The sequence below is a fragment of the Octodon degus genome, unplaced genomic scaffold (assembly GCF_000260255.1).
Source record: "Octodon degus isolate 3935 unplaced genomic scaffold, OctDeg1.0 scaffold00008, whole genome shotgun sequence".
In the NCBI taxonomy this organism is placed as follows: Eukaryota; Metazoa; Chordata; class Mammalia; order Rodentia; family Octodontidae; genus Octodon; species Octodon degus.
In genome coordinates, this window is record NW_004524584.1 from 28,705,805 (window position 1) to 28,721,986 (window position 16,182).

The 16,182-nt window shown below is 46.5% G+C and overlaps 1 protein-coding gene across 1 annotated transcript in view; it reads right to left on the minus strand.

Annotated features, from left to right (window-relative positions):
* Ctnnd2 (catenin delta 2) overlaps positions 1–16,182 on the minus strand; it is a 927,345-nt gene that overhangs the window by 242,571 nt on the left and 668,592 nt on the right. Inside the window, exon 12 of the mRNA XM_004625202.3 lies at positions 8,407–8,539. Within this exon, the coding sequence (XP_004625259.2) occupies positions 8,407–8,539 (133 nt within the window). The remainder of the gene's footprint in view (positions 1–8,406; positions 8,540–16,182) is intronic.

A 16,182-nucleotide genomic window follows, 5' to 3' on the forward strand; every position in this document is an offset into this window, starting at 1 on the left:
TAGCAAACCCAGCCCCGAAACTTGCGAGACGAGAGACACCTGCTGTATCGTTGTTCCACAATTATTACCCGGCTTCTGAGATGGCTCTTCGCTCTTCTCTCCCAAAGCAGGGCTTGTACACCTGGTGGTTTCTGCCAGGAATCACTTCTCAGTGCAGGAGAGCTAAATATCACCAGAAGACCCCCATGATTTACCTCCCGTCCACTTACTGAAAGGGCCTCGTCCCAGTTGTGCAGAATGAAGCCTCTCCATGTCAAGTGCTGGTCCTGGCCGCCGCCCATCTCCATGGGCCCGCCCTGGGGAGCAGGCTGCACACCAGCCCAGGGCTTTGGTGAACCCTGTTGCTTGCCTTCCTCCCTGTCCGTTCTACTGTGGTGCTGGGAGTGGGAGGGAGGAGAAAGCGTGGTCCCTTGTACTAAGGCAGGCTCTGAAGCCACCACTACTTTCTGTGGATCCGTCTCTGCAGTGGCGGCTGCTGGGCTATAGAAGGGGCCAGCCAGGCTCTTCGAACGTTTGACACTTGCTTGACTTTCCCCTTGCCACCCCAGCCTGGCACACACATCTGGATCCCCACAGTCCTACCCAGGCCTGCTCTGCTCCGCCAGTCTGCCTCAGCCCAGCTTCCTCGCGGAGGCCCTGACTAGGGGGACTTGCAGCCCTAGCTCGCAAGGCCTCGGTGTCCTCCCGCAGCTCCCCTCCCCCATGCTCCTGCAGCCCCAGATGAATGTTTCGCTCAGAAGGATCATGTGGGGAAGGAGACAGTGCTCTCCCTCCTAGGCTACTCTCTCCTGCCTCCAGTTCAGCTCCTCCCTTCTTTGTGCCCCGCCTTCCTCCACAGTGGTTTCTGCCTTTCTCCCAGTTCTACCATTAAAGCTGGGAGTGGGCCAGGTTACCAAACTGGTGAGATGTCTACTCTCCTTAGAGAGGCTGTCAGAGCTCTTCTACCAAGACTGGGGTATGTGGTCCTGGTATTTGTGAACTCAGTTTTGAAAGGAGGACTACAACTGCGGAGGTCTCCATTCCAGGACCGCTGGGACCAGAAGCACCCCTCTGTTCCCCGACAGAACTGTCCCGCTGACACCTGAGGTGTCCCTGCCTTCTGGGAGCAGGGTCTTTGCAGAGGACCCTTCTGTCTCTTTGACCCTTGGGAAAGGCCAGGTCACACTTCTGCGAGGCCTGAAAATGCTAAGACTGGCACAGGATACAGGAGGAAAGGAAAAAGAGAAGAGGTACAAGGAGCAGGGGATGGAGATAAAGAGCCAGAAAATCTAAAAGAAAAGGATCTGTGGGACGGGAGGGAGACGGCAGCCAGCCCTGGGCCACTGTGGACTGAGGCGACACCGGGTCCCCGGCATCTAGGGGCCCTGCGTGCCGCCATCTCTGTTTTCTCATACTCGGAGGGTGACTCCCCTCCACAGTGACATACACCTCCATAGAGTCCCGTCGGTCCTCTGCAGCTGTAATTCTGCCCCAGCCTGTGCGCTGTCTTCCCTCTTAGTGTCTCCTCAGCTGGGCACCGCATGGCCCTTCCGGCCCTGTATGCTGGCTGCATAACGCTTGCTCTTTCTGCGCTATTAACCTTCATTGTGAAGGGACAAATCTTCAGGACAACAAAAACACCACACCGGGCTGTCTCCTTCACTCGGGAGGTGGGCCCTGCTGAAATGGTGCTCACTGGGGACCTTGGTCTCGTCTGTCCCTCCGTGTGCTAAGGGTTGTCAGCTCAGACAGTTTCCCCTTCTCCACGGAGATCAGGTTCGCTAGCTCGCAGCACGCCGCTGGCTCTCTTCGTCCTTCTGCCCGGCTGAATGTGAGCATGGAAGGAAGGTCCTGGAGCTAGCTGATGGTGGCCGTGTAGGGTCACTCGCCCTCCACAAGCACGTGCCTCACACTGGCAGCTTCTCTGCGTCTCTCCGGGGATACAGACTGGCTGTGCCATTTCACAGCCTGCAAGGCTGGGCCACAGGCTCAAGGTCGCAGAGCCAAACAAGTATTGCAGTGGCCCCAGGTGCAGTGCAGGCAGCCTGGCTCCAGGGCCCTGGCCAGGAGCCCCGAGGAACGCTCTCTGCTGCTGTCTAGCAACTAAGGCTCTTTTTTTAAAATGTGGAACAATTTATGGTGGACGAAGAGAAGAAATCATTCAGAAGCAATCACCTGAAAAGACGGATAGCACCTTTTTGGGTATTATATGAGGTAGAAAGAATGAAGAATAAAATAGAAATGATGAAGGACTCTGAGTGTAGTAGACAGAAACTCGTTTTCAGTTTCTTTAACATGTAATGGTTTAGATTGGTCTGAGTAAAATTAAAATTATGGGGAAAGGAAAAGATATGCACACTCTTATACACTGAAATCAACTTTTATGTTCTAGTTAGGCAAAAATAATTTCAAGACACACACACACACACAGAGAAAAAAGAGAGAGAGAGAGAGAGAGAGAGAGAGAGACAGAGACAGAGAGAGAGACAGAGAGACAGAGAGACAGAGAGAGACAGAGAGACAGACAGAGAGAGAGGGAGGGAGAGACAGAGAGAGAGAGAGACAAAAGGAGAGGTATCATTAAACCTCAGTCCCTTTTACAAGTTATAAATGGAAGTGCCTTAGATTATATTTTTTATGGCAACTTTTGATTTAAAAAAATTCAATTGAAACTTTACCATAGGAAGCAGGCAGCTTCCCTAACTTTTGAGGCTGGATTTAAGGCAGCTGTAAGTCTTTTTTAGTGGTGGCCTTATCCTTCTGCGTGCTTTGGTTGAGGTATTATAATGCCCTGTTTACCAAGTGTCTGCTGGTGGGCTGTAGATTGCATAAAGGTATGACCTAGATCTTCGTAAAGTTTGGGCCCCTTCCTAACATCAATCAGGCTTACAGGAGCTGGGATGGAACAGAAGTTGGGAAGAGGTTTGTGCAAGGTCTGTACACACAAGCAGGAGGGCCCTGCTCCGCAACAGTCTGTACTTCTATATTTTTTTCCCCCCAGAACAGGGGATTGAACTCAGGCCCTTGTGCTTGCCAGGCAAGCGCTTATTCTACTGAGCCATCTCCACAGCCCCTACCTCTGGATCTTCAGAGTGTACCTTTACTGGGTAAGGTCTTCAGCACTGCCACTTGACTCTGATTGGGAGGTTAACTCTTACTAAAACAAGATCAAAGGTCTAAATTAAATCTTTACCCCTGGTGGTCAGTGGCCATTGCCCATACCTGTCACGAAGAAATGAATACATGTCAATCTTTCTGCACTTTTGTGTGGTAATCTCTGAGTTCTGTTTGGGAAAAGGCATCATTTAAGTTTAAAAGAAAACACATCATGAAATCATTTGGATACTTATGCTCTGTTCAACTAGTTCACATTTTCATTGAATGTAATTGAGTTACTAATCTATAATAAAACAAAAAAACATTAAAATAATGCCTTTGGTCACCTGAAAATGTGGAAACGCTTCTCATCTCTAAGAGGCTCATGACCTTGAATGCTGCTCCACAGCGCACTGGCGCGCGCCTTCGCCCGCCCCCGCCCTCGGACGTGAGTGCGAGTGCGCATCCCCTGGCTGCTCCGCTGTGCCTTGGAAGTGGGGAGAACGCAGCAGAGACAGCGTCAGCGCATCTGGGCCTTGCTAGCCAGGAAAAGCACTTACTACTGTCCCCAAATCAGCGGAATGCACTTAATGCTCTTCACGGGGGAGGGGTTCTCAGCAAGAGTGAAGAGAGGAATTGCGGGAAATACTCAACAGTTACGTCCTTGAGGTACCTCCCCGCTTCGGCTGGAGACACTGTGTCAGCTAAGTAGCTTAGCACTTGTACCCCGGGGTGTGGAGGACATGCCTTTACTAGAGTGTTGTTCACTGTGTCAACTTGAGAGGTTTCGAAATTTAACTAGGTGATTCAGGATAGGGCCAGGGACCTCACTGAGGTGCGTTATCAGTTGGAGATGAAAGAAAGGATGGGAAGACTGGATTAACGTAGCCTCAGAGGTCTCCGGAGCCTTATCTCACTCTAGATGAGTTCCTGAGCCACCAAAACTTCTCACCTTTATTGCAGGCTACAAACGGCAGGGAATGTGCATAACTAATTTGGTATAAACACGCTGCTACTTACACCCCCTCCAGCACTCACCGAACTGTGAGTTTACATGTCACCTGTTGGTAACTTCCCAGGGAAAGGAAGGAAGAACAGACAGGGAGGCACCTGCAGGAATCCGTTACCCCGTCTCCAACTTGCGGGAATCACAAGGGGCCAGCCTCCGCAGGCTCTGTTCTTTGTTCCTTGCTTCCTCCGACCCTATCACGACACCTCCTTTCCTCATCCAGAAGTGGGCAGAGATGGTGTGAGCGCTACATACACCTAGCCACCTGCCGTGGGCAGCCTGTGCCCATGTAAAGTAGGAGAAGGAGCTTGCTCCTTCCCTGCATTTATTCCTGTTGCTTTTTTGCCATCTTCTGCCACCTGGAACTCTTGCCCCTGTGCCAAGCTGCCCTGCCTTGGAGCCAGCTGATTACCGACTGAAACCTCCATAAACTGAGCTAAATAAACCTTCTTGCCTTAAATTTGGGTGTTGGCTATTTAGTCTCAGAAAGAAGAGAAAACTAAGCAAGAACTCCTCAAAGAGGCCAGCAGGGTGTACTCGGGAAAGCATCACGGCCATCAGCCAGGCAGACGCACCCCTGTGTCTGAGGGCCCTGAGAACGAGCCGCACAAACGTGCGTTCAGGCAGTAACCCAGACCCTCTCTCTACCTCTCCTGTTTCCTCCATCCGTTTCATTTTTCTTCAGTTGATTTTCCTCTGGCATTATCTCAGCCGGGCCCTGAACGACTGCCTGTATGATTCTCTGCAGCCTCAACTCAGAGATACTTGCTGATCTTCAGAGAAGAACAGAACCCCTGACCCAGGCCAGGACACTGAGGACTGCAGACTTGGCCGCAGTCATGGAGGCTGTCGAGCTGGGCCCTGCTTGGTGCGCTTCCTCAGTCCTCCTCAGGCTGGGTGTGACCAGGAGGCCCTCAAGCCCAAGGCCACCAGACCCGCAGGAGAAGCGAGGGGCTGGCTCTGCCTCTGTGGATTCATGGAAGTATATTCTCCACTCTGTACCTATCAGACCTGGCACTGTTCTGAACAAAACCGAATTTCTTTACTTCATTACATAAAAACTGCACAAAGCACTGTAATTAAGAGTGAGGGACGTATGATTTATGACTCTCTGCCTACAGGAGATTTAATTCTGCCTTTTGCTCAATGGGCTATCTGTTGTGTGCACAAAGTCAATACCAATAATGAAATGTGGGCTGAGGGGCTGAATCAATTCAATAAAATGCAATAGAAAGACTAGAGGACTGAGTAAATTTGGAAAGGCTAGCGCCTGCAGAATTAGTATTTGGACAACAGGTAATTACAAAAATCAATACCTGTATATGAAAACATGACAGGCAGCCATCCGTCACAAAGTGAGAACCAATTACAACAGTATGGGCTCTCTGACCTAGGAGGAGAGAATGAAAGCGCTCTGTGCAGAACTCTTATCGGAGCCGCATCTGCGCAGGTGCGAGGGAGTGTGACCCCACGCACACCTCCGCACGTGCCCCAGTGCTGCGCTGCTTCTCCTCGATTCGACTCCCGCCTCCTGCGCTCTCGCTGCTCCTTCGGCCTACTAACTCTGATCTCAGGCTCGCAGCCTGTCGTCAGACCCCAGCTCTCCTCCCAGTCCCAGCCTCTCAGACCGGGTGAAGGAGTGTCCCGCACGCACAATGCAAACCCTGCTCCAGTGCCAGCTGCTGGCGGGCACTCCCAGGGCACGGTGACACGGCTGACTGCGAGGCCTCTGACTGCACACACCCACTCTGGCGTACGCATTCATCTGTGAGATGAAACTGTAACTGTAAGTTTCCTTCATCCAGCGCGGAAGAGGAGCAGGTGAAAGCAATTGTTGCCAGGTGCGGAAGGGTGACCCAAGAGAAGCTGGAACCCGCAGAGCAGGAGGCAGAGGTTGGCGCTTTCATCGGATGGAGCTAGGGGAGGAGTTTCCATGGGCCATACTGTGACGCAACAGGTATGACTCGGGGAGGATCGGCAGAGAAAATCCAAAGAGGAAGCTCCCGTTAGCCCTGGGAGGGGGAACAGAAGGCAGTCCAGGAGCGGCTCATCTCGGTACTTCTGGGATTCCCACACGCAGACTTGTGCAGCCATAGCGACTGGTCGGTAGGCCTCCGAGGGGCGCAGACCCATCAGCAACGTCGGCGTCTTAATTATATCCTTGTCCAGAAACACCACTAAGCGGTGTGCTTTTATGAAGTCACTTAGTCCCCACAAAACCCCAGTGAAGGCATTGGTAACTCTGTTTTAAAGACGACAGCAGAAGTTCCCGCAGACACTCTGTCCCAGCACAGGCTGGCAAGCAGGAGACCTTCCCCCAAGAAGGTCACCTAGCCAGGCAGCTGCCCCTCTACGGCACAGTGGATTTGCTGGCCACCTGCACTCAGCCTCCTTCAATCGCACAGAGGATCCCTCTGACGTGGCCACAAGTCAGTCTGTGTTCCGTTGCGGGAATGCGTGGCTGTGGAGAGGCCTCAAGCCCAGTCCACGAGCAAGTACACAGAGCCAGTCAGACAGGTGACTTCCAACTGCCCCAGGGCATGATCTTTGTAGAGCCCGAGTGGGTGACCCCTCATAATAAACAATCTTACCCCATTTTTTTCTTTGCCTTCTGGCTTTATCTGAGTATGAGTTTGGCTGATTCCTCTTGCGGCACCAGTGGGCAAGTCAAGCTGCACAGGCCCTGTCCGCATGTGTGACCCCAAGCCCTAAGCACCATGGGATCCCAGCGAGTCTCCTTCCTGAAGCTCTCTGAGCCATCTGTGCCCTGCCTGCCGCTTCCCTGCCCATTCTCAGAAGCCTGGCCAACCCTGTACTGCCCCACTTCCCACTATCTTGGTGTGTGTGTGTGGGGGGAGTGTCACTGGCAACATCAGACGAAATTTGGGTGGGGACCCATCCCCCTTTTAGGAGAGCACCACAATTCTCCTGAATGACCACTGTGCTAAATCCATGACCACTGGAGAAATCCTCCAAGCTGTGATCTTCAAATCGTCATGTGTTGCTATGTGACCACTTCACTAGAAATCTGTACTTCATTTTGTTTTCTATTAAAAACAGGGAATGACGAAGATGAGTTCCAACTAGGGTAAGAAACACATACCTTTAATATATTTTAGGTCATTTTTTGAGTCTTTTTTCAGATTTTAAATTTACTTTAATGGATAATGGTTTTCTATTTCTCAGCTTTGGCATAACTGACATTTGGGGCTGGATAATTCTGTGTGTGTTTGTGGGAGGGGGCATTCCTGTCTTGTACATAGTTGGATGTTTTGTGGCGTTCCTGAGCACTGCCCACTAGACAACCTCTAAATGGCTCTAGCCACCAAATGTAACCTAAGGGCAAGGTGACACCTGGCTGAGACTCATAGCTCTATATTTATTTTATAAAAAATTGTGACTTTTCTGGTAAGAATAGGTCAAGTCAAGTTCTCTGTGGTCCCATCAGAAGAAAGACAGGACAAAGCTGAAAAGCTGCTCAGCTATAGATATCCCAATGCGAGTAAGCAAAATCTATAATAAATTGCAATTATATCTTCCAAATCTCTTCTTTCCACTCTTAAACTAATTTGCCCTCATCTTCCAAATTGCTTACATGCTATGGAGATGACTTGTTACAGCTTATAAAATCTTTTTTTTAAATTTTGATTACTCAGCTGCCTTCATGTAAATGTTGAAAAAAAAAAAAAAAACAATCAGAGTTTGCCGCAGTGACCACGGTGATTTTGAGAAATATGACATACCATAATGTATTATGCTCTTTAAGAGCATCCCAAAAGCACAGCGCCTGCTAGGAGTCATCGGCGTGGTGGACACAGACAATAGACTTCTTAATGGATCACATATATCTGTGTTATACTGACTGTTATCTTTGTAAATGGCTCCAAACTTTTGGTTATAAAACAAATTCAACTTATTGCCTAAAACTGCATTTTTTTCAGGAAGTTCTCCAAGAAGGTCAGCTTGGAGCACGTACTGACTGCAGTTGGAACAGACAATAACTGATGGTCTGGATTATTTTAGAATTCACAGGTTAGCCATTTGTTCAAGAGATGACATAGGGCAAAGGAAGAGAAATCGTGCCGTACGTGGTACCAGCCTTTCAGCCTCTGCTGATTCTGATACGCGCCGCTGGCCGTCTGATCTTTCGTATTCAAATATACAAGATAAAAGTGCTACAATTCTGCCTTAAACATTGATGCAAAATAGGATAGAACTGTACCTTTAGTTCTCCTGCACTTTTTTTACCTTCAGCGTCACTCCAAAAAATGCAGTGCTCACAAGTCTGACACCATTTGTGTGCAAAGCCAAGCGGCACTTACCTCAGCTTTGATTTTATTGTCTCCAAAACAGAGATGCTGCAGGTAGGCTGCAGCGTTAGACTGCACGGAAGGAAACTGGTGCTGCAGCATCTGGATCACTTCGGGCAGCTCCGGGTCTCTCCACCCAAACTCTCTGCACAAGAGGAAGACAGGAAGGTGTCAGCTTACGCCCGCCTTCTGTGGCGTGGGGTCAATAATACACTCGTGCGATGCACTCAAGAGCTACAAGAAAATATTGGAGAATGGTCTGGTTTTCATAAACACCGATTCACTTAGGGGAGGATCCTGAAAAAAATGTCGAATCAATAGTTTTTATTTATTTATTTATTTGTTTGTTTGTTTGTTTGTTTACTTTTGCAGTACCAGGGATTGAACTCAGGACCTTGCGCTTGCCAGGCAAGCGCCTATTCTACTCAGCTATCTCCCTGGCCCCTGAATCAATAGTTTTGAGAAGGATTTTTTTTTTTCTTTTGGTTGGCTCAGGCTGCCTTAAGGGCGGGTCTGGTAAGGCAGGTGGAGCTGGGGATCGAACTGCAGTATCCTGAGCCTCACTGCGTTTGCATGAACAGGTGCGTAAGCAACTGAGCTAACCGGCAGGACCCATCAATAGTTTTGAATTTCATAAAGCACCTGCTTAGGCAGAGCACAGCGGCTGGGGTTTGATCCCCAGTGTGCCCTGCCAGCCCTGCCCATGGGTGGCGACATTGACACTGGGTATGGTGGCGCGTGCCTGTAATCCCAGCACTTGGGAGGCTGAAAACAGGAGAATCAATATGAGTCTGATTTATGTAGTAAGACCCCATAGATTCTGTCCTAAATCCAGAAAAAAATAGTTTTGAAATCTGTACATGTGTATACAATATGGATCATATAAATGGCATATGTAACTTTTGTGGTTGTGCTTTGAGAGAAGGTCTTACTCTGTAGTTCAGGCTAGCTTTGAAGTCAGTATGTAGCTCAGGCTGGTCTCAAATTCATGGTGATCTTCCTGCCTCAGCCCCCGACATGCTGGGACTACAGGAGTATGCTATCAACATGGGCTTATGTATATAATTTTAAATGCATCATCTGAAGTTCTATGTTTATAGAGACTAGGAAGAAACAACTTAAAGTGGCTCATGGTTTTTATGAACCTTTTTCATTTTATCCTAAATATATAATTCATATAGAGCACATTTTTCTAATATATTATTTCAACAGATTGACTGAGGCCCAACATTTAGCTAAATTATCAGAGAAGAGAAAGTATGACTGGATGGACGCAACCCAAAACGCTGTGACCAGTGCCCTGATATCAGTATTTACAACTATTGTTATTTCCAAAATCTCTTTTGTAGGAAGAAAGCAACATCAGCACTGTGAAAGGAATAGAGAAACAGATACAAGGACCAAAAGACATTGCTTCTATAAATGATTCTCTGGGGAGAAGAGCACACCATAGCAATGAGACAACTTCATAAGTAGAAATTATTTATTTAAAAGCTAGGCTTCTTCACAGACTATGAACAAATTTTATGGACTGTACATTTCCTAACTGCATCCTCCTTGTTACAGCTGAGCTACTCCAAGAAGTTGGCTGTTTACTTAATCTTGAGAAATATGCTTGAAACATTTAAGTCTATTCTAAAACCAAAGCTTGATTGCACCATTATCAAAACAAAACTCTTACAAAACCCCTCAGCTCAGCCAGTTAGACTGTGGTGCCCACAGGTCCATTTCTCTGGATTCTATTCTTACAGCAGGGAGCCAATTTTTAACATAGAAAAAAGCAACCTCTGAGACCATAGATAAAAACTTGGCCCCACGAGCTCCAAAAGGGCTCTATTTATCTGAAAGACGGGCTGGACAAGAAATGGGATGGTTTTACAGCCATGGCTCCTACTCCGCACAAAACAATTGAAAACCATCCGTCCTGCTGATGCTGGGTCAGCCCTGTCATCCGCGCAGAGGAGCCATGAAAAATAGGAGAGAAGAGGACTTGACAAAGGTTAAAAGTTTCCTCATAGATTCTAACCTGTTCTCTTTATTTTTCCTTTAGCACAACCGGCACAGTTGTCAAGCAAACCTTGAAACATATGGCTACTTTCTTTATAGCAACCAAAGGCAGGAAATAGGATGACTTTTGAAGAGGCTCAGTTTTTATTGGAAAGGTGAAGCAAGTGATTTCAGATGCATGAAGTATTCAGTAAATCTACCTACTGTTCTAGACAACACATACTCATTCTCCAGAAGGCGTGTGGCACACTGGCACCTGACATGTTAGCTCACACACATCCGCAGGGATGGCTGACGTCAGCTCCACAGTCATGGGATCCCAGCAGACAGTCAATATGGACTGAAAAACGTGACACTGGTGTTTCTCTCTAGTTTAATTTCCTTCTTTTCTTTTTCCTTGAATCAAAACCATCTCTGCCATACCAAGGAAGGGTGGTTCTTCCCATCTCAGTGGCTGGCTAAGCTGTTATTTCATATATAAATTAAATCAAAATACACAGACTGCCCCGAGTGCTGTGAAGGCAGCAGTGGCTCAGAGGAGGGCAGGTGAGCTTATGCTTGGTGCAAAGTGATGAGGAAGGACCTCTATTCTGTCTAGTTTATTACCAGATGGTAGGTGCTGTGTTAGACAATGGCTTATAGGGCACATAATAAGAGTATCTTTTGAACAAAGACTCAAGGGGACAAATTCTAGGGAGTCTTTGAGCAGCTGTATGGACAGATGCACAACACATACAAGCACCCCAAATTCGGATAGGCTAGATGAACATTCCAAAGAATCATGAGCCAGTAGAGATCTAAACTCCTCACAGGCTGTAAAAAAGGGTGTTACCAGATCTACCCTCTTCTCCACCCACAAACCTCTGAAATCCCAAACACCTCATCTTGTTATTTTTCTCATGTTGCTGGGACAAAATGCCTGACACCCAAAATGAAGGACGGAAAGGTTTATTTAGCTCACAGTTAGCAGAGGTGTCAGTGCATACTCAGCTGGCTCCAAGGCAGAGGGGCACAGGGCAGAGGGCAGCAGCTCATGGCGGAGGGAGACAGCAAACAGCAGAGAGAAGAGCAGCAGCTGGGGCAGTTAGCAAGCCTCAACCCCTTCCTTATGTTCTATGCAGATTACGCACCCCAGGGCAGGGGTAGCACTCACGCCCACAATCCCAGCATTGGATCAAGAATTGATCACAAACTCTAGAAGCCACCCCATGACTGCATGAGGCTTGGGGGGACAGCTAGACACAAACCATAACACTCCCCTTCATATCTATTTCTGCCCCAAAGACCAAATTTCTCATCTTTTGCTGCATCTACCAACTGCCAGGTGTCAGTCGCCTTCACCATGACCGTCTTCTACCTACTTCATCTGCGCATGCCAACAGGACCTGCAGCTTCCTTACTTGAGACCCTCAGGGGCTCCCGTTTTCCTCAGGAGAGAAACCAGGAGATGCTTAGGGCTTTTTCTCTCTGCTGGACAGCCCACTGCTGCCTCGGCAGCTGTCCTCTTCCCATCCACCTCCTCAGTTCTCTACCCTGCAGCGCAAGTGGACAGGTGGCCTACTTCCTCCAACCCCTGTTTCTTGATTACTGTAGTGGACACAGGATTTGGCACCAAATTGGTCCAAAGAGCTCAGAACCGGAGCATCTGGCGTTGTCCCTGCTAACCTGTAAGTACATGACAGCCCCTCCTGTAGTCATTGCTGGCTTTGGGTCCCACAAATCATACATACAGAATCACCACCACAGATCTCACAAGATTTCCTTTCAAACAACACCATAAAAGAACATACGTGTATGTGCTAAGTAAACCGTTCAGAGATGGCTATATTCTAATCATTCTTACTAGAAGAATGCTACAAAGGGATACTTTTTCTCTTTAGAATTGACATGCCATTTCATTTTTTAAAAGCCTCCCAACCTTTCACTGACCTAAATACACTTGGGCATTATATTTATTTGAAGATATGTGCTGGAATTCATAAAAAGTAAAGCCATATTAATATACTGAGCTGTAAAAGGCTCAAGTCAACAACTTCTGACATTGCCAGTCCCATGGTTAACCCACTACTATTATGAACTACTGCACTATATTGGATTATTTTGCTGAATTCACACATCTACAATATTTAAATGGCAATAGAATACCCATCTCTGACAAAACTAAACAAAAAAGGGGATACAAATGAAGGACCATTTTGTATCTTTATATATAAAATAGGATAGATACACAGCTATTTTCTCTTAATTCAATGAGAAGAAAGATCTGTACTAATAGTGTTTGTGGACAGGGTATCATGTCTACATCTTCTACTATGAATAACCACTATGAAGAAAACAATACACAATGTATTAATTATTGAAACTGTCCTATTAATCGGTTATGAAAATGTCTCATTGCTATTTGTTTCTTAATAAAATTAATAAAAAGAAGACTATTGCATGTGTATGTCATACCTGAGAAAGAAATGAGACTTAGGAGCACTTATTGCATTTTACATTTTCCTAAATAAAATGACAATGAATACAATTCTAACTTTGGAATGAACAGAAAAAAAAAGAAGAAGAAGAAGAAATGCAAATGTAAAGAGAAACACTGCTTTATCTTATAGTAAATTTGTTATTCTGGAACAGTACGCTGCCCCACTCTCCTCTGGAGGGAGTCTACCCTGGTGGGCAGAATTCTTCCTCCAGTGTTAGCCAGATGTGACGATTCAAGCCCTGCTGGCCCAGGGACTCTCTCTACCCGTAGCGCCTGGACACTCACTGGATCCACCTGTCCTACAGAGAGGTTTCCCTTCTCAGAACTCTGGGGGGTTAGCGGTGATAGGTGCAAGGGGTAGAGGCCACACACAGTGTGACCCCCAAGAAAGGTGACGTATTTCATGTAATTAAAAGCCGAGAAGAGCCAGGAGTAAGAACCATCCTTAATTCCCTAGGAAGCTGAACTCAACTTTCATTTATTACTGGGCTTCACCTTAGAAATGTTAATGGAAGTGGAGAATATGCAAATGCAACCTTTTCTCCACTGAAACTTGTCACACAGACCAACAATATTGTGACTAATCCCTCACTCATATATGGACTGTCTGAGCTGTTAAAGTCACAAAGCTTAGTGCTAAATAGCAGCAACCAGTTTGAAATTCTTTACCATGTTATGCTGGCACAGAAACCAGAAAGTTACTTGAGTGTCACAATATTTGACCAAGTTTCCTCAAGGAAAAGAGTGTGACAGTGCCCTGGGAATCCTCAGGAACTTAAAGTTTGCTTTTCAAAAACTTTCATGTGGAGGGGATAGTGCTCACTTATAACCTCCAAGAGCTCCCACTGGGGGCAAGCAGCTTTGGGCATGGGGTGAGCACAGGGAAGTCACTCCTTCATTAAATTGGAAAGAGAAAGCTGTGAAAACTGGACACACTTTGACTTCAGTATCCAGAGTCCTGGGGTACGCTGTTTTCCATTGTCTCGCAGCGGGGAGGAGTCTGGGTGCTCACTAGGAGAGAGTCAGGCCGAAGGATCTCTTTACTAATGAAAAGATACTTTGGTTCTCATTGACCAAAAAGGCTCACAATGGGGCCTTCCACAGACACATGCCCGGCTCTTGTGTCACTGGACAGACACTGACAGAGGTAAGAAGGAAGGAATTGCTCTTGCTCATTAACAGAAAGGACAGCATAGAGAACCACAGGGCACTCTGACTGGAGGCCAGGGAGGCAGCGATGGGCAGTGGATTAGGGTGGAGAAGGCCCTGGGAATTTCAGGGTTCTTCTGCTGAGGACTATGGGAGCCAGTGAGGGTTAGAAGCAAGCAAGGAGCCCACACTGGCCACTCAGGAGGAAGAGATCTATACCTGACCTGGGGGCACGTGATGATGGTCACAGGGATACAGGCATCTGTTAAAATTCCTGCAGCCTGGGGCCTGACAGGGTGCATGGTGGGTCTGTTAGAGCTGAAAACAGACAGTGGATGTAGGCACCAGGGTGGGCCAGGGTTGCTGAGAAGCAGGCAGTCTGGTGGTGGTCGTGCAGGTGTGGCCAGCAGACCAGCTGGTGGGAACACACGGAGACAGGAAGACACAGACCCTCTGCAAGCCTTCAAGATCCTCCACGCCTCCCTCCCACATAGTGCGGGACCCGGGACCCAGCTCAGCCCAGCCCGGGGCAGGAGGAGCAGGCCGTGCACCTGAGCTAATATTTCAGAGAAAGGAGGAGCAATATGAACTAGTGAGTTTGCTAGTGGCTGCTGACGGGAAGAGAAACTATGAAATATTGGAAAAATTGGTTATTTCTGAACTAGAATAGATAGAGAGTTGAAATTGATCTTAGCTAACCAAAGGATTCTCTCGATTCAATTTCTTAGAAGTTGAAAAAGAAAAGTCATGGGAAATGATCATTCAAATTTATCCTGTTTCTTGTCATTTTCATTACATGTTGTTTTATAATCAATGAAGATCTAAGTATTCTACAAAACCATTAGAGTACAAAGGATATTACCAATTATATCATAATAACCTGTACAGTGTAAATTAACTTTAAGTACTATTTATTTATTCATTAATGCTACTAAGTAATTTTTCAAGAAAAATACATTCTACTGGGAAAAATTAACTTTATACTACATGAATGAATAACATTTACATCTATCGTAGTAGTCCTGTTCTGTGACACCAGCCCAAGGGAAAAGCTGCAAATTAGCACGCATAAAGCTTACTTTGTAAACCATAAAGATTTTATGGAAAATGTTTATATTCTACAACTAAGCTCCAATTTTAAAATTAATAGCCCATGATCTTCACAGAAAAACACTTAGACCTGTGAACTTCAAATGCAAAGGAGAGGAGGGATTTGATGCCCAGAATACAACTTCAGGATTAAGGATGCTGGCTCAGTAAATTTTTACTCCACTGGTATCACAGAAGAATAGCATTTTGCTTTTTGCTTTAGGATTAGATTAGGAATTTGGAAAAAAAAAAATCACGGAGGACTTATTTACCTTTAGAATGTTTTATTACACATATTTATTGTACATATGCACACATGTACATATCTACACATGTATGTATGTTCATATGTATGTGTGTATACACACATGACATATACCTATATATTGTGTTTTTACCTAATGCTCATTTATATATTTTAAAAGGGCACTTAATGCCCTAATAGCAGTATGTCTGAGTTATCAACGAAGTGCCCTGTCCTATGAATTAGGTAATATTATCTGGGAATTTTCAGTAAGTACTAACAATATCCCATCTGCTGAGCTGCATGTGAGGCCTGCTGGACTTCAGCAGGCCTCGTGGCGACACACACCATGCGTCCTGGGATCCTCCACTCTGCTCTGGCTTTGCGGAAGTAAAGCCCTGCCCTCAGCCCCTGTCACGGCACCTTAACAATGCAGGTTTGAACACACACATAAACGTTGCTATACAGAGGAGCTCAGTCCTAAGGGTGATATTTTAAACCATATGCACTGTTCATCTGAGGCTGGAAAGTCCTTGTAGCTTCTTTCACATGAACAGTTTCATCTTTATCTTATTTTAGTTTGGCAAAGAATGTCAACTCAATTTATTTCAGATAACACAAGAAGAAAGATTTCCCTTAAAGAACATCTTAATGGGATCTAATGGAATTTCATCTAATTTGGCAGAAAATTTGGTCATTCTGCTTTCCAGGGCCTCCAGCCTGTAGTCAAAGCACTGGTTCTTGCTTACAGATTATAACATAGAGAACTATCTAACAGAAAAGCACAGTATTTAAGGAGACAGCGAGTCCCTTCCTTTCT